General features: G+C 40.6%; 1 protein-coding gene across 3 annotated transcripts in view; it reads left to right on the top strand.

Annotated features, from left to right (window-relative positions):
- The window catches only part of PCDH11X (protocadherin 11 X-linked), a 427642-nt gene that overhangs the window by 191463 nt on the left and 210785 nt on the right, over positions 1-25394 (top strand). For all 3 annotated transcript variants that reach the window (XM_072929023.1, XM_030272410.4, XM_030272409.4), the window contains one exon: positions 5632-5703. In XM_072929023.1, the coding sequence (XP_072785124.1) occupies positions 5632-5703 (72 nt within the window). The remainder of the gene's footprint in view (positions 1-5631; positions 5704-25394) is intronic.

Below are 25394 nucleotides of genomic sequence, written 5' to 3'. Positions count from 1 at the left end.
GTAAGATTAGTGAGCATTTTAATTTTTAATGCTACATACACTATCTGACATATCCCTTGGGATTCAGAGAAAATCCTTTCTCCTTGCATAAAACCAACAAGATGCATTTACCCTAAAATTGCCCTTGAAATAGATACTTTTTCTAGTAGTATTTAGAATAATTTCTCCCTAATGACATCTCCTTTGTGATACAGTGCTTGATGGTTGAATCCTGAAGTGCAGATTTGGGTTTTTTGCTTATGGTTGGGTTTCTTTACAGAACCATTAAGAGAAAGCATTTTCCCAGTGAAGATTCACCATGTAGGGATGGATTTGGCTGCTGTATAGAGAGCATTGTTCTTCTGTGGATGACCTCCTTGTGCAGAATGATAGTTTTATCCTTCTCTACATCATTATGTTTGCTGTACAAAAATCCTGCTGTGCTACATCATAATAACATGTAATCTTCTTGCTCAGTTTAGCTGAGATTTAAGGAGCTGCTGTTCATGGAAGCAGTTTTCTAAAGTCTGATCTATAATTTACCAGAATCAACCAGGCAAAAGAGCAAGAGGCTTTATAAGAGGGATACAGCCCTTAAAACTCTTAAATGAAGATTAGTTTAAAGTTTTACAATCCGGTACAGAACCATCTGGCAAATCTCACGTCAGGCTTTGTTAAACCTCTGAGCATTCCTGGTGTGCTACACCCCACACCCTGCCCTTATCTTCCATCCCCTGCCCTGTCACTATAGGACATGTGAAAGCACGACACGAGCCGCTGCTATTGCAAAGGTGAAAAAAAGAGAGTTTATTTTCTGACTCCAGCATTTATACTTTTCTAAAGGTGACAGTGGATTGGAGGGTGAACGTGCCACCTCTCCAATGACATTAGAAAAACTACCAGTACATCAAATTTCTCTGCCTCTATGGAGGAATGGTAAACAATAGATTTACAGAAAGTTGTGTGAGAAAGTTCTCTACAAGACTGTGAACTCAGAAGGCTTTAGAAAATCCCAAGAATCAGGGTGACACTGCCCTGCACCAGTTTTTCCAAGAGATGTGTTAGAACAAAGGGGGGAAATAAGGGAGCCAAGGGCTGATTTCCCTGCAGGAGCAGCAGAAAAGCCCTGGCTGTGCTGCACCTCTGGGAATCGTGTCCTAATGCTGGATGTGCTCTGGGTGATTTATTGCACCTCTCCAGAGGTACTGGCAAAGTTAAAGCTGCCTGTTGGCAGCACCATTAGAGGCTTGCTGGGTGAAATTGTGGCTTTTGAGCAAAAGGAATTGCTGGAAGGATGCAGAGCCATGTCACAGGGCACTTTGAGACTTCCAGAGATGGAGCTGCAGCTGGTACAACAAAAAAACAAATAGAGTGGAAGTTGTCAGTGGTGATTCCAAGTTGTTGCTTACTCTGGAAAGCTCCTAAATTACATTCCAGGGCTCTAAACTTTGATTTCCTCACTGATCTCTCCACAGAAGGATTCTTATCTGTATATTTATTTGCATTTCTATCCTCTGGCAAAAGGCAGACCTTTGTTTCTTGAACACAAAGCAGAAACCTTCCTATTGGAATCCTTAAGGACAACTTCATTTCAGCTGTCCTATGGCTTGCTTTATATATAAATATATGAACCTTGGAAACTCAGAATAGAATAATTTGTTTTAGCAATCTGTTATATAAACTTATACTATTGTCACTGAAATTAACCCTTCTGTTCACCTTTCATATGAAGGATCTTGGGAGGCTGAAGGACAGGAGTGCAGGAATCCAATTACCTGAAATCAACTTAGAGGCAAGGGGGAGGCATTGTTGGTAGAGATAATCTCCTCCCCAGCTGACAAGGTTCCTCTGTCTCAGTGCAAAGACGTTCTGCCTGGACAGTAAATTCAGTATACTTGATTTCCTAATTAAAATGTGAGGCAGAAAAGTAGTGAGTAGTGCACTTCCGGTCTCAAAATGTAGATTTTGGCAGATAGAAGTTGCCCCAAACAGATAAACATTTGCAATCCCAACTATATTATGATAATGTAACATAGCTGATATGCTATTTAGCAAATACCTTTTGCTGTTTGTATCCTAAATTTAGCTTTGAGCCACAGAAATTTTCAGCTTGAAAACGTGTTTCATATAGTTTGTTTTTCACTTTTTTTCCTTTGCTGTAAAGTGCAGGAGTGGGACACTTGGAGTCAGAAAATTTTAATGCTGTCATAGCAGTTTCTTAAGGCACCAGAAAAAAATGCATGGTATTATCTTGGAATTTCAGTCTGCTTTTACTACCCATAGTAATCAATAACCATTAGAATTACTGGTGGTAGCATCTGCCTAGATAATTCTAGAGTTCTTCCAGAAATCAGAATAGGTAAACCAAATTTATTGTGTTGTAACTTTTTATTTTTCCTTTTTAACTCAAGATTTACTTTGAGGAAAAGCAAAAACTTGTTGCTAGAGAAGCAGGATGGCAAGGAGGTAACATCTATCCAGCTGCACCCATCTAGTATTTAGTATTAGAAAAAAACCTAAGCAGTTTGAGTTCTCAAAGATCTCCCCTCATGTTTCAGAGTGAGCACCACTCTGAAACACCCAGATCCATCATTCCATTAAAGACAAAAATGATATCTGACATAAAACACTTTCATAACCTTTAAAATCTGTTTTAGAGTTCATTTTCTCTGGTAGGTTTTGGAAGCCTGGATATTACCTGTCAAGTTGTCATAAGTAATTATATGTTTGTTCACTTATTGCTCCTAATAAACAACAGAAAATATTCATGATGAATTTCATTTTCCCCTAAAAAAAATATTTAATAACTGCTTTGATTAAATATTAAAACTTTCTTTTGCTGTTACAACCAGACAAAAAAATCCAAATAGCAGCAAAATTCTTTGTGAACAGTCTTTTTTATAACCTGATTATTATGCTGGACTTTATTGATTGCTAGCACTACTGATCAGGGAAGTTTCTAGGTGGTCAGACTGATGGGACTGGCTGTATGATGGCACAGCAAACCAAAACTATGTTCAAATACCTGAAAATTGGGGTTTATGTAGGTAGACAGGCCTGGGGAGCAGTTGGAATTATTGCATTTCCTGGCAGAAAAAAGGAAATAATTCTGAGATAAAGGAAACCTTTAGAGCCAGCAAGGTTTTGTGTGGTTCCCTGCCTGGTTTTGCCTTGCTCAGTGCTGTAGCACAGCAGTGGCACAGGTAAAGCAGAGCAGAACGTTGTCCCCGAGCTGCAGCAGAGGGACAGGTCCCAGGAGGACCTACAGCTCGCTCTTCCAGCATGGAAAGAACCTCCTTTATTCCACCAGGCAGGCTTGCCCACTAGAGAAACTGAAATCAGTGTGTGTTCAAGGACTGGGGGAGTTCTCGTGGCACTGCTGGGACCACAGCATCGTGTCCAGGTTGAAATCTTCCATCCTGGATCCAGTCCAATTCCATCTTTGATCTCATCACGAGCACAGTTCTCTTCCACGTGGGGAAGTTAAATGTCGAACTGGGGAAGTGGAGGGAACAAAAACAAAAGACTGTGGGCACGGTCTGTTGTTTCTTCAGGGGAACTGGAGAAGCTGCAGAAGGCTTCAGGAAGATGCTCCAAGCAAAGCAAGGGGATAAAGGCTTCCAGAAACTTCCATGTTTTAGTAAGAGCTTCTTTATCTGTGCTGGAAGGAAGAAGTTCCTGTGCAGTTTTTCTCTCATCCTTCTTTATAACAGAGGAAGGATAACTTGTGGCTAAGTGCTGCTGGTGTGATCAAAAGCCAATTTCCTGACATTTTATCTTCAGAGTGGGGTGAGAGGGTCCCTTTAAGTGCAGGGCAGGGGGAACTTTATGATGTAAATGGGGCAGTCTAAATAAAATTCAGCATTAAGTTCCTTGAGTTTTCATTAAACCATGTCTAAGATGCAGAACATGGTTTCCAGTGTTACTCAAACACTTTAAGTGCTGTTTCACCTAAATGTACTTTTACATCCCTTTTCCTTGCATAATCACTTGTTTATTCATTTTTCTCTTTGCTCTCTGAGTGGACAAATGTATGAAAAACTACTGTGAAAAGCTAAGAAGAATTATTTCTCAAGAAATAATGCGATTTTTAAAATCAGCTCCTGGCAGGCTGGCCCGTGTGGAATTATTATGGTATCTTTAGCATCACAATTGATATGTTTTATAATTTTCATTTTGTGTTTGGGTCCCTTTGATGGCTGATGATTAAAGCAAGATTATGAGGTAGACTACATTTGCTTTTGAACACATGAAAAACACAACTTTCCATTTCCAGATGCATTCATTTTAACTCTGTTTAGCATTCACTAAATCTGTGGTTATTTCTTTTTACTTTTGAAATGCACTTATTGTTCTATTTCAAGAATGAATTCTATTCCATTGCTACCCCAAAATATAAAATAACAAAATATGGTAAAAATTATTGCTTTAATCTATTATTACAGGCAATCCAACCTGCCAAAACACAATTGCCATTTAATAAGGTGTTTTTTTGAAAGAAACCCTGTGAATGCTCCATGCAAATTGAAGTTGCCCACAAATTCTGTATTTAAAAAAACAATGCTTCCTTTTAAGCAGCCACAGCTTGTTGTAAAAGACAGAATTTCCAATGGCATCTCTCCCATTTTCTTTGTCAATCTTTGCAGTCTCCATGGGCATTAGGAGCACTCTGATGTGAGACCTGGATAAGGGGATATTTGTATTAGTTATGGTCAAAGGGTAGCACATTAGAGATGTACTTAAAGAGGAGGAAAACTTGAAAGTATTTCAGCAGAGAATCTTTTTTTTTTTTTTAGTCTTGTGAATGCCATTGTTTCTATTTTATGACCAAAAGATTTAGGGAGAAAGAAAATATAGGACTTCTATTCTTTACAACAGTGTGTAAAATTCCCTCCCTGGAAGCACATATGGAGAAAATTAAAAGGTGTCAACATCCTGTTCAATGCTGAGTCCCAGTGACCAAAATCTTATGCATTTATTATTGCAGTAGAGTGATTAGATGTTAATAAATAATTGCAATGCTTTGGTATTGTAAAAAAATAAAGAAAGTGTGAAGGATCAGAGTCGTTGAAGACCACTTTAATCTATTTGATTAGATGGACTTTTGATTTGAGGTGGTTGTTCTTAAAACATTCTGAGTAGTGGGAAGTCAAGGAGACAGAAAACCTTTAACTGCTCTGTCTCCTGGCTCCAGCTCTGCAGGTTAAGGGAAGACAAGGGCTCTCCTCTGAAAACTGGCTCCACATCCAAATAATGCAGCCTTTAAAGGTGTTTCCCATTAATTCCTATTTTAATTCCTCTAAGTTACAGTCAGCATAACACAGCCTGGGCAGGAAACAGCAGAGAACCCAGAGTTGAGCTCCCTCTGAAATTCTGCTGCTGAACCTTACTCTGGTGGCAAATAATTTCATATTTTTGGCTGAAGTTTTTATCTGTATGCACAGATGAAGGTGTGTACTGCCACACCTTGAAAGATATAGCAACTCTTACTTAGGAGGGGAAAAAGGTTACAGCCTACACCAAATGTGTGCAGTGATGCATTGATATATTATTGTATGAAATTTGTACCTGTTTTATTCCCTCAAGGGATATTAATGCTGAATTCTGACTGAACATATCATTGAGACTTTTTTTTTTTTTCTCTCCCAAAAGCACACGAAAGAAGTGGGAAGGCCACAAACTCCTTTGAAAGAAACGACCTTGGAGTCCTGGACTCAGCCACAGGTAGGCTGGAACAACTTTTCTGATCACTTCTTTTGTGAAGTGGTGGTTTCTGTAAGTGTTCATGGAAATAATCTGCAAAGAAATGTTGCAACAAGTTACTCTGTGGTTCTTCTGTCACATGTCAAGATGATTTATTTTGGTTTTTGGCTGCCCAGACTATTGGTGGTCCCCTTTCAGTTAAGTTCTTTTTAATGGAGAAATGCCAGTATTATCTTGCCTTCAGCTTGTACTTGAAAAAATTTTGCAGAACTTGATAAAAAACCACAAAACTATTTTGATGGTTTTTTTGGTGTGTAAATAAACTACAAGCATCTGGTGTAGAAATGAACTGCTGGATGTTTGTTATTTTGGGAAGGAGGTTTGAGAGATCAGCCTTTTGCTTCATGAGGACTTAACCAAGAATAAAGCAATAGTTAATCATGCAAAAAGCAATAAAGAAACATGGATATTAACATGCAATTTTTCTTAGCACAGAATGGGTTTGAATATTTTGGCCTTTGTAATTACTTGAAAAAATTGATTATTAGAAATGTTTTACGTGCAGGATTTCAGAGCCATTTTTGCTGTTTATTCCCTGTGAGTCTGTGTACTGTACATGGAACATGTGGCTTCAGAGGTGATGTGAGGGGATGAAAGAAGCAGAAATCCTGGAAGTCAGGTTTGTTCTAGAGGAGTTTACTCCCACAGCTTGTGGTAAATACAGTGTAGGAATTGAGAAGCAGAAATGAACAAGCTCTGTTCGTGCCTGAGTGCATTTCCCTTTAGCAGGTGCAATTCTGGCTGTGCACCTGCTGAAATTCAGGGTTCCACGGGATAATATATACAGCTGGCTAAAATATAGAAATTCTCAACTGAGAAACCCTTGCCTGCAGTCCCAGATATGTGTGTAGAGAGGAGATATCCAGCTGTCAATCTGCCAGCCCTGTGTTGTAGGGCAGCCCCTCAGCTGTCGGAATCTGTGGGTATTGATTCCAAGATTGTAGAAAGTCTCTGTCTGTCAACCCCACTGCCAAAGTAGAAGTCATAATTGGTCTGTGCTGGTTTCAAGGGTGTTTATTCTGTTTATCTCTAACATGTTCTGCTGCCCTGCCGCAGCTCTGTCCTGCAGGGCAGCGTGTGGGGCTCTGCCCTCAGTGGGATGGTACAAACATTAAATACCACAAACTACCTGTGCTGGATTTACAATAACGTGCCAATATCTGTCACCTACGTTGGACAGTGTGTCCCCAGCCTGAACCAACAGAAAAATGCCAACACCACAGTGAAACATGGAGGGCACGAAGAAGGAGAAAAAGGACAAGGCACACCCAATTTCCTCCAGCTTGTCCCCTTTGGACCCCTCATCTAGAATCCTAAAATTTTACTTTTGCACCTGTGCCACACTTAATTATTACTTATATCAAACACTCAGAGCTGGTAATTCATCCTGTAGGATTGAAAACTCTTTTCCATGGACAGAGATCACAGCCAGTGTCTCTGGGGGCTCTGTCCAGGGGGGTTCCTGACCCCTGCCAGGGTCCCAGACCTGCCAGGGCAGCCAGAGGGAAGCCCTGGATTCCCACACTCAGTTTCTGCTCCCCAGAGCTCAGCATCTCCCTCCTTCCCAGGGAAAGGCTCCCAGGGCAGTGTGCCCTGTTCCCAGCCCTGCATGGCCAAACCTCCCAAATCCTCATCCAGGCACCTGCTAATCACAGCAGTTAAACCTCATCGATCTGAGTCTGCAATCAATAATGTTTATGTGCAGTCCTGAGGGGGTTTGCTGGGCTCCTCCATTGCCAGCAGAAGTTAACCCTTCATGTGCAGGAACAACCTTTGGGGCTGTGTCTGGTTCCTGCATTCCTTGTACAGCTGATGGAGCATTGGTGGGCTCCTCCTGTTCCTCTCCTACAGCATTTCCTCACCAGGAGCTGGGGCTGGGTTTGGGTTCTTTGGGAGGATTTTGGCTTCTGAATTGAGAGAGGAACCGCTGGAGCTCTTGATCCTGTGTTCATCATTTAGTGGGCACTGGTGCATGAACGTGAGTGACAAAGGTGAATTTTGCAGCCACTTTTCCATGGTGGTTTGTGTGACTTGTTGCCAGCAGTCCTGTCAAAGAAATATTGTGCTGCACTGTCCCAGTGTGGGTGGGAATCCTTGTTCTTGCTGGGCATACAGACCCATCATGATGTTGTTTGATTGCTTCAGAAAGCTGCATGTGCCACAGCTTTACTTAATAATCAAAAAGATTAAAATTCATAAAATATTTTTGTCATTCCTATTTATTTTTTTATTTAAAAAGATAGTCTGTTTTCTAGAACAAATACACACAAACAAGCAAACTCTAACATGTTTTTTTTATTTCTTGGAGAGAAGAAATGTAATCAACAAAATCAAAAACTGCTGGAACCATTATTGTAGCAGAAAATTAAATTAGTTGATAATTCTTTCATGGATGTAATTCTGGCCACTGCAAATCCCTCCTTAGGTATTTTGTATAAAGTGAGTAAAAATTCATGGCATGGATAAAAGCTTTGTCTATTTTATGAGCAACAGGCAAATGATCCAAATGGTGCTCATAAAGCAAATGGTTCCCAACTCTAAAAGGAGGAGAAATGTATTTAAAAGCTGCTGGAATGAACCACGAGCAAAGCCAATTTCTCTGTACAAAAAGGTGTTACTTCCATGAGAATTCTTTGAGTCCCCCATACCACATCCAAGGGAGAGACTCGCTACTTGTGTCTACTTAATAATAACAATAAAAAATCATTTTGTGTGCTTGGGCTGCCGTGGGATGAGTTCTGCCAGCAGAGAGAGACTGGAGCAGCCCAGAGCTGGGTTTGTGTGCAGGGCCAAAGGGCAGCGAGGCAGAAAGAACCACATCTGGCCCCTGCTAGCAGCAGGGGAGAAGCTGGTACCCATTAGCAGCAGGGCAATTTCACACAGAGGTTACGGGCTGGGGAAACCAGGACTTGGGATTTGTGCTGCCACGGCTCCCACTTGCCTTATTTGCTCAAGGTTGGATCTTGGAAGCAGATTTGGAAGCAAAGGAAGCAACCTTTGCTGGGAGTTTTGAAACAGCTCTGCAATTAGACAAGAAGAGATGTAGTGCTTTGTCAGGCTCATTTCTCCTTTTGTGTGCTGGGGGTTTTGTTCTTGGTTTCACAGTTGTGTTTTTTGGGGGTTTTTGGCTGTGGTTGATTAAGTTCACAGAGCAGTATGACATTGACATTGTGGGAATTCTTTTTTCATGGCCGTGCCTTTTAACTTGTAGTTTTCTGCATCTTTTTTTCTGTGAACTCAGTGAATGGAAACTGATGTTACTGCCTGGAAAATAAAGTACGAGAGACTCGTTCCGATAAATTTGGGACAAGACCTTTGCAGATAAGGAACATGTGTGGGAGTAGTTGCCCAAATAGACTTGTCATTGGTTTACAAGCTTTATTTAAATGCTAAATACCATGTATTCCTGTGGTTGTGTTTTTTGCTGCTTTGCCTGATTAAACATTTAGCTGATAAACCCTGTCAAGGCTGTGCAGAACTACTGTGGTTAAGATTATGTATTTATAGCCTCTAAATTTACAGTCCATTATAAACAGGACAATTTAAAATCAAAGTAATCTGTGATTGTTTACATTTTTGAGGTTGCTGGTGCAGAATTTTGTGTGGCAGTGGCATTAAATAATATTGGTCACCATGGTTCCAAATCAGAAAGAAATTGTTTCTTCCAGACTTTGGCAAGATGGGATTGATCTCAGGAAACAACTGACAGGATGGGGGGAAATGGCCTAAAGGTTTGCCAAGGTTTGGATGAGATGGCAGGAAAGAAAATCTTCACTAAAAACACAGGAATTAGGCTGCCCAGGGAGATGGTGGAATCACCATGTCTTCTCCAGTCCTAAAACCTCTAGATTTTCTCTTCTCCAGCCTTAAAAGCTATCATTACTGGGAAGATGAATCTAGAAAGAAAGAGGCAACAGGGATTTACCATTTTCTTATTTGAGAAAAAAGGAACAATACTTAAGTTTAAACTGCAGCAGTGGCAAGTAGTGAGGTTTGCCAGCATGACAGGTACAACAAAACTCCCACTCTTCAGTTGCAGAATATTTTCTGATTTAATTTCTTTTTGGTGACTCCTACATCACTGTCTATTATATGTCTCTCTGAAATACTTCATACAAGTGGTTCCTAAAGGTGTTCAAGGGGATAAAATGCAAGAAGGTGATGATAATGCTGTAGCTTTTTATTTGTTTATTAATTGTAAGAACTCAAGTGCTTTTAGTCACTGAAGATAATGGCTAAAATGCCAGGATAGAGCTGCATTAATTTTCCTGGCCCAAATGTAGCATAATTACTTTAATGAACATGTTAATTTATCCCCTCTCCTCGTGCTCTTCCTCCTTCACTGTTGACTGTCAGTGGAAAATAAGACAATGATTCTCCCCTACTCAGAGTTCTCTGGGAGGGGTGAGTGTCTGAGGACAGTGATTTAAAATAAATGATGTGTGTTCAAATAAACCACATCTCACACCAACAAGGCTTTATTACCACCTGCTGTAAAGGTGGGGCATTCCACACCACTGAGCATCACAAGCAGGAGCAACAAGATCCAGGTCAAGTACGACCATTTGTGTCTCAAAAGCAGAAGAGGATTCTTCGGAATCTATACTTCATTTTCTCTTTATTTGTGTGCAGAGCACAGTCTGTTTTTATTTTTTTTTTATTTGTTTTTTTAGCAAAATTACTTTTTCTGGAAAGGCAAAACCACTCAGACTCAAATCTAATTAAAAATGATAGAGTGTAGGGCTTTTTTTGCTCAATTTTAAAGAATCACTTTATAATCTTAGAACAGTGGATACAACATCACTAATCCAATATTTTAGCAGTAAATACGTTTGATGATGGGAATTGCTACACTAATCTTATATCCCTCCACAGTATAGTTAAGAAATCCACAGGGGGTTTTACTAATCAGTTTTTGTAAAGTAAATCAAGTCATGTAATTCTGGTTCCCTCCAAATGCCCAGTGATGCAGGCACAGCCATGTGCAGCACTTCTTGTTCTTTTCATTGCTTTTGAGCCCTAATCTGCAGCCAGGCTTTCCCCTGAGCATTTCTGGACAGAAAAGTCTCCAAGCACCCTCTGACAGAGATGTCTTATTAGGGGAGCTGGCAATTCACCTTGTTCCCCTCAGCTCCTGCTCACAGGCAAAAAGCTGCCAACAATAAACACAGTCCAACCGCATTTGCTACTCTGCTTCTGATAAATATGCTTGAAGGTACTTATTTAGGCACTCAATTTATTGACAAGTGAGATATATTGCAATATGGCATGTGGTTTGATCTTGGCTTTAAAAATATTCAAAATTAAAATAGGTTGTTTGGTTTTTTTAATTATAAAAAGAGTGTTTTAACTTAAGAATAAATATTAGCAACTGTGGTTAAATATTTGAGGGGAAGCAATTAATAAGAATTCAGTGCATATTTTGTTCCCACAGTTCATTGGTATAGAATTATTGTTCATGGAGTCCTGGTGTGCTCTGTTTGCTTAGGTCACAGCTTGAGCCTTTAGGACTCAAAACCAGTCAAAGTCAGAATGAAAACAAAGCTTTTTTTCCAGGTTTGGTGTTTTCAATAGAAACTAGCCACCTAAACAGATTTATACAATATATTCACACCCAGGTTATATTCAATATTTAGAATCTGTGTGCTCAAAATATTCCCATTTTATTTGGTTCCTTAGTAAATTCAAATATTCTTTGAATATATTTCTTATGTAATGGAATTTTAATTGTAATCCTGAGTGCTAACACAAAAGACTTGGTGAAAATTAAAAAAAATCAAAACAAAACAACCCAGTAATAAAAGCCCAGATCAGAGTAGAAGGTGTGGGTATTTTAAAAGCAATTAGAATTGCCTGCATAAATTTCTGAACTGTTTTTGAGCACTCCAGTCTTAAAACCTTTGATACTTTATCTCTTCAAAGGGAGGCCTCCCAAGCTTGAAGCCAACTGGAAGCAGGCAGTTGTCTTGGTGTAATTTGAGTATCTGCAGGAATGAAATAACATTTTATTAAGAAACTTAAGAGGAAAGAAAACACCCTGATTATTCCTGACATCCTGAACAAATAATGTATCCAGAAATCAGGGCACAGTTCTGGAAGGTGACTCTGAAAAGGCAGTTTATGGAGTGGAAAGGGGCATTAACAATCTCTTGTCTATTGATAGTTTCCCCTGGTTCCAGTTAATGTGGAATAGAACACCACCAACTTGCCACATATAAACCAGTGTATCAGCCTGTAGTAGGCCACTGGGAGTATTCAACTGTAAAATAAAAAAGGTAATTACAAGATGTTTGCAAATAAAATCTTAATTCTAATTAAATCAAGACTTACTCCGCAGCGGGGCAGGGTTGCTGAGGTTACCTGGCCAACAGGCAGAACTCTATTTGTATTAACCTAGCAGGATTTTAGACAGACTTTAGTATATATAACGTATTTTTTCAAGATCCTGTTTTGCCATAGTGCGTGGCAGTGGAGTTTAGTCTCTGGTGTAGCTGAAAAGCCACTCAGAGAAAATAAGGACAAAAAGAAGCAGGCTCTCAGAGCTGTGAGCACTGAATTTGCTATTGATTTCAGCAGGGGAGACTATTACAAAAGCAGAAAATAATTCCCATTTCATTTAAGTTTAGCTGTCTGTTTTCCAGACTGGGTTGTGATTCCATGATAAAAAAACCTCTCAATCTGAGCCCATATTGAGTTCTCTCATGAGTTAATTAAAAGCAGGGAGGCCTCCCCAGACAGTTCCCTGCAGCTCAGTCCAGCGGGGCTCTGGTCTGCATCTCCTGTGCTCAGCCCTCACACAGCTCCCTGTGCTCCCACAGCCCAAACATCCCTGCTGCTCCAGGGGAAATTAGCCTAAGGCAAAGGCTTCAGGTCCTCCTTGAAATATTTAAATCGTTTCTAAGACATTTGCCTTGTAGAATATCTTTTCCTTTTTTGTCCGCCGTGACAGTGATGTTGTCTGCCTAATTCCTTTGGCTCACACTGTTAAATCTTTTCTTTCCTCTTGCTTCTGACATGTCAGTGCTGCTGTTACAGGCTGGAACAGAGGTGCAAAGAGGAAAGGGTTGCTAGGAGGAGCAGGGAGCTCGGCTCTAGAGCATCACCTGGACCCCCAGCCCAGTGTGCCTGCAAACAGGTGACCCCAAAAAGCCGCCAGCGTGCCTTGGGCTGGGGCTGCAGGGAGGGAGCTGTGCTGCCCAGAGCAGCCAGGGCATTTATCCTCCTCTTCCTCACCTGAGCTGGAGGAGATGGGCACTCAGCAGTGACACATCCAGTGGCATGGTTTAAAAAGGGCAGGTAGACAGCTGCTCCTTCATCTTTGGAGATGCACAAACCCTCTCAGAGTCTGAGTAAATCACAGGGGTATTGTAAATGCAGGAGAACCCAGTGGGAAGAAATGGCAATGTCTGACTCAATTCAGAAGGCGGAATTATTTCTTTATTATAACTATGCTATATACATTAATATACTATATAAAAGGAGGATACTAAAACTACATACTACTTTCTCTGACCCTATCTCTAACTCTAACACAACTCCTGACCCTCTCTGAGAGCCCAGCCCCAGTGGGTTGGATTGGGTTGGATTGGGTTGGATTGGCCATCAGGCTCAAACAATCCTCACCAGAATCCAACCAAGCAACACCCCAGGTAAACAATTCTCCAAACACATTCCACATGGGAAAAACAAGGAGCAGAAATAGAAACTGTTTTCTCTTTCATTTCTCTCTGTGCACCTCTATGAAAAATCCTGAGAGGGAGAGAAATGTGCTTGCCACACAAGGGGCCTGCATTCAGATGTAGATGAGATCTGTGAGGTGCTCAGTTATCCATGGGGAGGATCAGAATGGCTTTTCCTTTTCCTTCACCCCCTTTTGGTGAGAGAACAGGGACACCCCATTATTTAGGAGAAATCTCTGAGTATCACAACCATTAGGTGCCATTGGACTGTAACTTACTTGCTGTGAGCCGTGCTCAACTTGCATAAATCTTCAAATTGGGAGCACAAAGGAGATGTGATTGATTGGGGTGTCCCTTTTCCAGGGTCCACCTGGCAGTTAGCTGCACAGGGAGGCAAGAGCTGTGCACAGGAACAAACCATCCCCTCCACTGCTCCACCAGAGAAGGGATTTATGCACCTGGGAGGGAGAAGAGCAGCTTGAAAAGCCCTTGGAAACCATGAACATAATAAAATCTCTCTGTTGTTGTGCTTTAAACCTTAAAAATGGTATTGGCTTCCACGAGGATCTTTGCATGGAGAGTGTTTGAGGGAAAGCTTTTGGAAGTTTTGGGTTTTTAACTCTTAGTTGATCTCCTGACATTTTTTTTCCCACACTGATTTTAGGTAACTTGTAATGATCTTTTCCTGATGGTGGTGTTTTTGTTTAGTTGGTTGGCTTTTTTTTAAGTGTAAACTTTTCCAGTGTTTAGTAAGAACATTTTCTTTATTCCCAATGAATTAGTGAGGCAAATTTTTCATTCTGGACAGCAATCAGAGCTGTAAAATCTTGTCCCAAGCAAAGACAGGAGGAGGCACTAAGTGCACTGTGAGCTCCTCACCTGCAGAGGTTCACTCCAGTTGTGATTCTGAAACACTGAATATTTTATTATTGCTCACAAAGGGTGGAGACTGAAACCCAGTGTCGGGGGACAAATTATTCATAAATGCCATTAAGGCTCCAAATGCACACCCAAACACTCTCTCACACATCTTCAATGTTGAAAAGAGATTTTGCCTGAATTTAGTTAACTGAAATGTGGGATTTCACCAGTCCATTAAGTTATATGATTATTGTTTTGTGTCTGTAGTGGAGATGGTGGCTCTGCACTGCCAGGTTGCTCACCCTCTGAGGCAACTCCTCATCTGCAAAATCATTGTTTTTCTTGAAGGATATTTTATGGTCTGATTAATTTTTTGGCTGAAAATTGTTGCATATAAAGCAGATATGCTCGAAGTTGGTGCCCCAGTGCCTGTAAGGTAATGGGTATTTTGGAATCACTCAATCCCAAATGAGATTAACACCACTGCCCTCTCCATCTGCCTTTGAGAAAGAATCCAATAACTAATGAGGGGAGATTACCAGAGTCAGCATTTGCAGTGGGTTTTAGCTCCTGCAAGGGGACAGGGACCCTCTCAGAGGGTGCAGGTGCTGCTGTGGCCCTCAGGGTGCCCATGTTGATTCCTTTCAGTTTAGGGTAGCACTGCCCTTTAAAATGGACATTTCTTACTCCTCACAAGTTCACTGAGCAGCAAAACTGTGTGGGGCTTCTTGCTAAGATTTTATTTGTTTTCTTCACCTAGAAGGGATTTCAAAACAGAGAAGTAGTGAAGAATAAACTGTGCTGGGGAGACTTTTCCTGTTCTGGCACCTTTTGATTGCAGATTGAGATGCTGAGCTGGGAGTGCCAGGGTCCAGCCTGGCCACGAGGCTCCCCTGCCTGTCCCCTGATCTGCATCCATGTGAGATGTGCAGGGACACAGGTGAGCCCTCAACAAATGAGATCTTCCTCCAGATCTCTGTTTTCCTTCGTGTTGCCCCATTTCATATTTCTGCAAAGCAGGAGCAGGTATTGATTTTCAGGCCATAAGGAGTTCCAGCCATTTCTGTCCCTCTGACTGAGCCTGCCTCTGTCACTGTCCAGCAGTACAAGTTTGTTGGAGACAAATTGCAGGGAGTCTCAAAAAGGTGGTGGCCTGGATTCCACTGCCACTGAAATGGTGTTTCCAGCTTCCATTCTGCCTGCCTGGAACTGAAGGCTACAGATGAACAGCAGAATCTGTATGCTAACTCAAAATATGCTGAAAATAGATTTTTTTAATACAGTATTTGTCTTTTCTTAGGAAATGAAATGTTTTTGGTTGGCAGCTAACTCTGCCGTGAAGAAGGGAGGGACTTTTTTGGTGTGTATCATCCTTTCTATGGATGAACTTCTTCATTTGGAGGGCTCCTACTTCCATGCTGTTGGAAGCAAAAACCATACAAACTGGTTTTTGCTGGAATTTTACAAACTGGTTTTAACTGAATTGTTTATTAAGCTAAATTAGGGAGAATGCCATTAGAAAAGGATGCCAGCCTCCACAGAGTAGGTATTGGTGCTGCAGATCAGCATCTGTAGTTTGGAAAATGATCAGCAGCACCTTACATTTTGGCTTTGTTTTGAAATGCCTTTATGCTTTCCCAAATACCACAATTAATTGTTGTGCACGGTGCTGGTTTTTTAACAGATACTAGAAGTTTCCCAGACTCAGAAAAGAATTAATGTTGCAAGCAGTCTGACAGTGGTTGGTGTTTGCAGTAGAATTCATCATCCCTGAAAAGATGCATATTCTACTGCTTTGTTTTGAAATCCATAAATTTTCACAGTAGTTTGTAATGCCCTGAATTTCACTATATATCTGCAGTACAGATGGTGTAAACTACCAGCCGAGGCACAAATTGCACTTTGTTTTATTTGTCATGCCCTCTCTTTGTGCTGCTGCTCTCCCTCAAGATTTTATTCTAAATTCCTCTTCACTCTTCAGCAAAGACTCGCATAAATACTCAGGTTTTCACCATTTGTGTAAACTTCCTCTTCCAGGGTGCCCACAGTCAGTCATTGCCATGGACAAGATTAGTTCTAGGGGCTTCTTTTAAGTTAAAGGTTTTCAGGGCAATATCCTAATCTGAACTGCTATTACCAGATTAATTAATTACTTATTACCAAAGTATTTGCACTGTGGGGACATTTTTAGTACTGGGTTATCTGGTAATATTTCATACTTCTATTTTACTCTCTGAATTCCTATAGTTATTTTCTTATAAGAAAAGCTGACTTTTACAGCGATCCTCTGTCATGTACATGGTAAAATTTTCTCCTTCCCAAGTTTTATTTTAAGGATCATTTCACAAAATCAGTTAGCTTGGAGAAGATCTCTGTGCTCAGCAAGTCCAAGATCCATGGAATCTTTGCTGTTCACAGTGGATTCTGATGTTTTATCTGTGCAGATTTGGTTTCCCTGTTGAGCAGCCTGCCTGGGAGGGTGCATGAGGCACTCAGGGCTCAGTGAGAACAAGGCTCTTGGTTCTTTTCAATTCCAATTGTTTTTTTCTTTAACTGCTTTCATACATGCGCCTAACACACAGATCTCTATCTATTTAAGTAGAAGTGAGGATGCTTTATGATCTGTTTCATTTTTTCTATTTCAGGATTTACAAGTGTTGTGACTTGGAAGCATCTGAACATTTTTTTTTATTTTGTGAGGAGAAGCAGTGAGAGAGGGAAAAGCTTTCTGGCTCTCTCTTTTCAGAACACAGCTAAAACGCTCGGCTCCTGGGCTTGGCAGTTTTACAGCAACTTGATAAAATAAAAATAATCGTGCCATCACTATTTTATCTTCCTCCTTTCAGATGTGCTTCCTTCAGAATTGCTTCTTCCTTTCATATTTGTGGCACTGTGCTCAGCAGCATGGCAGGCTGTTCACAAGCTCTGCCAAGCTGAGGATTTGAGAGAAAGTAAACAACTCAGTTGGAAACAAGGATAGCAAGAGTTGTGGAGACTCTAAGAAGCAGAGATATGCTGCTGTATTATACAAGAGTTCACTTAATGGAAAAATGTTCTTTTTCCCTGCGAAGGACTGGGCCATTGTGAAATAAGCCAGCCGTGCCCAGCTCTCTGTGCAGGCAACTTCTCTATCAAGTGTTTTTGTAGCACTCATCCTGATTGAGGGGAAAAACAAGGATTTTTTTGCCTTCAGTTAGAAGATAAAACAATATTTATAAGGAATAAAGGCAAGTGCTAGAACCACCTAGAGAGAGCTGGGAAATTCCCGAGGGAGCTGCAAGATGGGCAGTAATTGAAGGAGTCTTTTCCTTTATGTAAAAAAGTTTTTCCTCACATATTCTTCAAATATTAGTTTACTTGCAAGTGGTATTTATTCCATCAGCTACAAATCCATTAGTGCTGCTTTACTCTGGCAGATTTTGGTTTTTTGCATACAGGCATGATTTAACTCAGAAGCTTCTCAAGTATTTGTGTATCTCTCCTGCCCTCACCAAACAGCAGCGAGATGAAACACAGTTCTTAATTGTCTTCCTGGAGAGGAGCTGGGGCTTAACTGTTAAGAAACATCTTAAAAACATTGTCTAGTGCTGTTTTCCTGAGAAATAAAGATTGGTGTTGGAGGATTTCCCTCCTCCTGCCTCTTCTGTGCTGTTCCTATGCAGGCTCTAACTCTCTGTTACATATATCCACAATCAGAGAGATGAAGCTCAGATCAGACCCCAGAATTTTTACTTTCTAGTTTTAAGTTCATCCTCAGATTTTTGAGGCCCTGAGACATCTATATTAGTTTAAGGGACTGAAGGTAACCCATGCTGTATGTTTTGCTGAATTAATTCAGCCCACTTGGAAGCATACTTCAGGTCTTCAGGGATAATTTTTCACTGAAAAACCTTAACAGACATTTCTACCATTTTTTTTTCCAGTGATATCTCTTTGCTTTAGAAACCTCAGGGTGTGTGTGACATTGTGCATTTAACATTGTGCACATCACTTGCAGTCAGATATCAGAATTATTGGACAGCTTAAATAGGTAGCTGTTAAACTTACCAACTTTTTGGACAGGAAGATTCCTGTTCCACTTTTGTATTGTCTTGAGAGATGACATTTTTGAATGGGGTGAGCCTGGTGTATCTTAAATATGCTTTAATATCGACCAAAACACTTTCCCAGGTCCTTACTCAGTGATCTTCCTTCTCCAGACAAACCAAACTCCCTTGGAAGGGAAGGCAGCAGTCAGGATGGGAGGAGGGAGTGCAGAGTGAAGAGCACAGAACAGCTTTTTGTATGATGCTCTAGCAGAAACCTCTGTTGGTACGTGGCAACCTACAGAACAAAGAATGCAGCAGAAGACCAAACAAAAAGGGCTGCAGAAAATAAATGCTCCTGAATTAGTCTGTTTAGCCATGATAGATGCCTTGTCAACCTGCTGCTCCTAAAAGCTAAATACATGGGTTGGAGAGGGGAAAAAAAAAAAAGCCAATTGAAGAAAATCAATCATTGGGGTGTAGGCTATTAAATGTTGACAAGTTGTAAAGGCTGGTTATACTGCTCTAAAACTTTGGGGGATAGCAAAACACCTTTGAGTAAACTTAGACTCTTTAAATCAAAAATGAAAGTTCCTTGTTTTTCTTCATGGCGTGATATGTCAGGGGCCAGTATTCTCAGAGACTGTTACACACTGTGAAATTACTGGTTTACTCAGTTCTTTATATTTCTGACCTTGAGATCTGGATCATTATAGTCGATGCCCCTGACAGAAATGCAGAGTTCAGAATGGGTTGAGGTTCTGTAACAATAAAAATCTGGGTTTTTTTAGTTAAATAATGAGCAATAATGTTAAGGCAAAGTGGAAGTCAGCTAACTGATTATTTTCATTCTGGAGGGAATAGTGCACAGAAAGGCCACACAGCTTCTCCCTCCATTATTTCTTCTTCTTCAGCCAAAGAATTTGCCACAAAATTGTGTGAAAATGCAAACTGAAGTCCTAAGGAGACAATCCTTCAGACTCCTTGGAATTGCTTTCTTGAAATAACAAAAGTTCCATTGATTTCTATTTCCCCAATATGTTTTAGACTGGAAGGTTTAAATTGTTTAAATTTATACAGAAAAGAGGGAGAACACATGGGTTGTGTTAACAGCAAGGAGACCCAGGGCTTCAGTGGCCTGTTCCCTTGCTATTGATCTGACTGGGTTATTTGGTGCTTCTGCCTCTCCCCAAGGGCTGAGGACTGGTGATCAGCATTTACTCAGAGAGTGAAAAGGAGCTGGTGACCAAATTTAACTGTGACAGCCCCGTGTCCTCTTGTCAATGCCTAGGAAATGCACTTACACCAGCCAGTGTCAGAATAAACCCAGGGGTGCTGGGTGATGACCAACTTTCATCCCTCAAAAGCTTCACTCACTGGATCTACCAGGGAGAAACAGGAAGACAAAGATCAAAAACCTGGCCTGTTCTTTTACAAGTTTTAAAGTTAATTTAAAAGTCTCCCATGCCTTCTGATGTTTACATATTTCTGCTGGAGTTCTCATGCACTATTCACATAAATAATGATTGTTTTGCACTCGTCTTTGTGGGAGGAGAGAATTAATGGATGGTTAGTTTGACCAGTGTGGTTGGAGAGGTGGCAATTTCTTCCTCTAATCCACTGTCACTGTTAGAATTCTATATATAGAATTCTATATATATTCTGTATTCTATAAAGGCAATAAAAGTTGCTTCCTTTTACTCTTTTGATCTTAGTGTGAGTGTGTAAGTTATTTTGTGTAATAGTACGCAGTGTCTGACCCTGACTGCTGGTGAGTTTTTCAAAAAGATGGTTTCATTTCTCTTGTAATTTGTGTCCTCTGCTGTTTTTGCTCTGAGGTGCAGTGCTGGGGTGTGGTGGCCCATCTGAGCCTGTGACAGTGGCTCTGGTGGTCCCCAGGGGAAATTTCTCTCCGTCCCTTCTAAGGCTGGTCTGGACCTTGGGTCAGCTTTTACAAGGCAAGGGCAGGTGGGTGTAAAAAGTACTTGCTGCAATCATTACTTCAGTATTCTTCTGAAAGTCCTTCTGGCAGGGTGTTTACCTCAGAGTTGGCCACAGTTTCCTGACACAAAGAAGAAATTGCCTCTGAATAAAAGCCCACTGGAAACGATCAATCTTCCATAGCAGCAGTGTGCTACTGGAACAGAGAGCAAAAAGTTATATTTGTGTTAGTGACTCCTAGGCATGGCTGCAGAGGAGCCAGAGCTCCTCTGTGCACTGGAAGGAGCTAAATATAAAACTGCTAATTAAGCCCAGACAAAATTAATTTTATGGTTTCCTACAGGTAACATGCCATGGCCGTGGCAGATTTTATGGAGAAATTAAGGCCAGATGAAGAAATGGCGCTGCTGTTGTGCATCTGGTTTTCCTTGGAAACAAATAATGCAGAATATACAGTGGTGACCTTACCTGCATGAGGCAGAAGGAATTTTTCAAATGGTAGTTGTGGTTGTAAGGGTTTTCCAATTTAATTGTAGTTGCTGGTGAAGTTAGCAAGGAGGTGCAGAAATGCACCTTTTTTTTTTACCTGTCAGAGCCCATTCATTTCAGATCTTGTTAGTAAAGCTGTAGTTCAAAGGGCAAATTCACAGCACAAAGTGGCACAAAGGCCCAAGAGAGCAGCCCATGGCAGCAGGGCTGTGCTGGGTATCCAGATATCCCTCCCTGAAATTTGGTATGTGTCACCCACAAGGATTTACAATCCCTGCGTGTTGAAGGGAACTTTAAAATTCCTTTAAAACAAAGAATTTCTAAGCTTGTAATTGGATTTTGTGTTTGTTTTTCTTCTGTTAGTTGCCTACTTGATGAAATTTTGTTTTCTTATACTAATTGTTGTTCAAGAAACCCAGATTAGATTTTCTTCTTGTAATGACTTTGGAGATGGAAAAGAGTAAGGGGACTCAAAACGTTTCAGGCAGGCAAAGACAACTGGAACTCTAGAAATTCCTTAAATTTATCCACCGTTTTTAGTCTACATTCTTTAAATTCAGGGAACTGGAAAAGTTTAAGGACTTGTTTTACTGGTAAAATCTTTACTTTAAAATAGATCCTTGATGTCATGCATGAGATAAATCATAGCAGGGGTTGTTTTGACACTCTGGAGTGTGGTTATATTATGCACTGGTTTCCCAAGAGATCTTAAAATTTAACAAGCAGAGGCCAGTGTGAGTAATGAAATGAGGCAGCAGTGTAGCCATTTCAATTACACTTTTATTACACAGCCATTCTTCCTACAGTGCTCTAGACTTTTTGCAATGCTTACCAGAGGATGAAGTGCTTCGTGGGAAGGAAGGGGAGCTCTGATTTTCTGACTAAGTGGGCACTGTGATTTCAACTGGCTTTGACAGCGGGCTGGTGCTGCAGCAGTTTGGAGAGAAGGGATGCTCTGCTTAACTTGAATGGCTGAGATTGTGATTATAATCAAAATTATAATATTTGATCGTTATTTGTAGCAACAAAGGTTTAAGTTCCTCTGGTTTGTTTTGAAGATGATGTTTCAAGCCTGTGATTACTTCTTCCCCCCATCCCCAGCAGGCCACTACAACAGCTTTAATATTAATCATGTTCCTTCTCTTTTTTTCACTGCTTATCTTATTGTTATCTGATTGTACCATGAATTATTCCTGGATGTTTATTTCTAATATAGGTTACCATCTAGAAAGTCTATTAAAGTTTTTGAGGAGTTCTAATATAGCTTGTACTTTAGGTTGTGAACATAAGTTCTCTTTTCATGCCCACAGACAGCAACAAGCATCTTATATGAAATACATAGTAGAAATAGAAGTGCATACTAGAAATACATAGTTAAACATCTGAAAGTTTAAAGCATCTTTCTCATTTATTCCATTTTAGGGAGCAATTTGAAGGCATCATAAGGGATTCTATTAAAATGACTTTCCATTTAGGACTGCAATAACAGCACCAGGCACAGGAGCTCTTGGGTTACCCAGCACATTAAACAGCTTTTGTTTCTGGAGTGAATTTATCCTGTGGCCTCTGCATGCTCTAGGGTGGGTACCTAAGGGTGGCATTTCCTGAACCCTCAATGCTGAACCAGTGCAGGTGGCACCAAGGGTGGATTTTGGGTAGGACAGGAGTCAGCCCTGCTCCCCTCCCATGAAGCTGCTGCAGCATCCTGGTCAGCTGGGGCTGCCTGGGGTTATTAAACTCCATCAGAGCACACCAGCTCTCTCTCTAATGCAGTGCTATTAGAAATCTCCCTCAATGTCTACGATAATTGTTCATTTAGACCACTTGTGTCTTTCTGAGATTAGCAAGGAGGGGAATGTGTTTTTCCTCCTTTTACCAGCAGCCCTGTTAAACCCTTTCCTGAATGGAAAACGATTACAGGTCTCAACTGACAAGCTACAATTTTTTCAATTCCCGAAATGTCGTTTATAATAACAGCAATGACTAGCACAGCACACCTACAATATCTGTGTTGTGAGGGAACTCTGATTAGGATTTCAGCTGGTAGCAAGGGGGGAGTTTTTTTGCAGAAGGAGGCAGTTAGGCTGCTATTCATGTCCACAGCTACTCTGGCTAGCAACGGGTATCCACATTTCTTCTAAAAGAAATAGAAAAATTTGACAGTAAAAATGCAAATTGATGGACTGTTATTAAATTCTTCTGATTGGAAATGGATGTGCAACATTTGCCCCTTACAGAAAGCATTGCCAGGCTGTGGTGCAGTGAGAGCATATGAGGGAAAAAATTCAATTTTAGAAAATGCAAAGGAAAAAAAAATTTTTTTCTTCTATTTGCTATTTCTGCTTTGAGAGGGGGAAAAAAATGCAAAAGGCTGACAGATCTAGTGTTTGAGAGCAGAGCTGAATTTCTTTTCTCTTTTAGGCAGGTTTTTTTTGTTTTCTTTTTAACTAGCACACGTTAAACTCCTGAATGTGCTGGAATGTGCGTGGAACTCACAGGGCAGGTGGAATAGCTCTGGTGCAGGGGCAGCACTCTAAAATTCAGGAAGTTTAGGAGCTGCATGCCCAGGCACCAGGCTCTGAAGCTCCTGCAGAGCTCACACCATGGTTGTGCCATGAAGTTGCTTTTGTGCCCAAACCCAGGCACGGCAGGAAGAGCCCTGCAGGGCTCAGGAGGGACAGCTCCTGTTCTGCTCTCTTCAATAATTGCACAAACCCCAACAAGTGTTGGGCACTCAGATTTTCCCTCGTAATACCTGTGATCTGGAATTAGCCATTTATTATGCACTCCTTTTTGACTTTGCTCTTGAGCTTAGAAAGGAGCATTTTGTGGGACAAAATGAAGTGAATATCTTGATGCAAAGAATTTCAATCAGAATTGCTTCTCAGCCATTTAGCCAGCCAGCCTGTTCAATTTTGGATGGATGACACACTTCTCTGCTTCCTTTCACTTTTTTTAATCCTTCTCATAAAATACACCACTGCAGCAGAAAGACTGTTCCATCTGACAATATGCATACGTATTTTCCAGGAATAAATTAGGACATTTCCCAATGCTCCAGCACATCACTGTTTAATATAGGCCAATAGATCAAAGGCAACCACTGTAGTTTCCCTCCTGGGGCTGTTAAAGCCACTATAAATGTGACCCTTTCTAATATGTGCTGTATTATTTAGAAAGCTGGAGTTAATCTATTCAAGAAGTTATTGAATTTGGACTTCTTTCTAAGTTCATCTTGCTGGAAAAAGATGTCTCTTGTTATCAAGTGAATTTTTTGTTGCCACCTGCACCTCCCACAATTTGGGCTATGAACCAGCAGCCATCAATAGCAGAGCCCAGCAGTAACTTCACATTTCTTGTGGTGAGCCCTCCACTGGTTCAGGAAATTCTCACTTTGCTAAGGAATCCAGAGAGGACGATACAGAGGATCAGATCTTTACATTTGGGATTAATCTCTGCAAAGCCATTCTCTTGTTCTGAAGAGCAAACTTTATTTTAGTGATTAATCTATGGGATTTCCCCCCAGTACATCAGGAAAATTGTTGTGTGTGTGTAAGAGAAATGAGGAAAGCTGTGTATGATTGGAAAAGTGTGATGGGATTATTTGCACCACTCTGAGAGGCTCTTGTGTAAGGTATTCATGAAAACATTAAACACCAACAGTAAGTATGAAAATTTGGGAGCTTCCCTAGAAAGTAATTGATTAAGATGTTACATTAACTAAATATTAGCGCAGTGAAAGTCATCTCACCACTGAATTATCAGAATCTTATTATGGCTTTACAATCTTTTTTAGCATTTGGGAGATGTTGTACTATTTTATTGTGAAATTAGTGTTACAAGAATTGGGGGGAAAGAAGCACAGCTGATTTTATTCTGTTATGGAGGTCAAAATGAAAACAATCCAAACCAAATCAGCAAATCCTCTTTTGTTTTTAGCTGTTCTCCAGGTAAAGAAAGTTAAAAGCTTCCTAGTGTCCAGTAAATAGTTCTTAGATTAAGAAAGGGTCGTAAGGCTTTCTTTTTTTTTTGTAGTAAGAGAAATCTGTAACATCCTGGTTCTCTGCTGAATCTTTAACCCAACTCACAGCTTTGTCTGTTATCTCTGGTTTCTGATTGGAAGCTGTTAATACCCAATTTCATTATGAGAATAGTAGTATTTATAAATATAATAACATTATTGGTTTTCAGGCAGTACTGTTTATTTCTGCAAGTTCCTGCCATGTCACAGCACTGCCAAGATTGATGCTCAGCCTTGGGCTCAGGCATTAACTGACCCAACCTTCTGATTGAACAGCGCAATGGAACTCCACAGCTCTCCATTCCTTCTCTGTCATGCACTGGAGATATTTATTATCCTCCCTTACACAATTTAGTGCACTTTGGCATATGCTCAGATAAATGACATCAAAGATTAGTGAGGTCTTTTATTTCCCCCCAGAGACTGGAATCCAGCTTTGTGCAACTTCACCAGCGTTGCTGCCCCCACCCACCTGCTGTTTAAAACTCACAGGATGTCAGTTGAGCAATGTTTGCTTAAATCAGCACTAAAAAAAGCACCTGCAATCAGAGTTTCAGACATATTCAAGAGTGGCTGATCACAGAAATCACTTCTTTCTGCCGGTAAACACGGCCAAGTGGTTGCATGCTTTGCTTG

Source organism: Taeniopygia guttata, chromosome 4A (genome assembly GCF_048771995.1).
Source record: "Taeniopygia guttata chromosome 4A, bTaeGut7.mat, whole genome shotgun sequence".
Lineage (NCBI taxonomy): Eukaryota > Metazoa > Chordata > Aves > Passeriformes > Estrildidae > Taeniopygia > Taeniopygia guttata.
The sequence above is the reverse complement of the archived record's forward strand: the minus strand, read 5'-3'. Positions and strand labels throughout refer to the sequence as shown.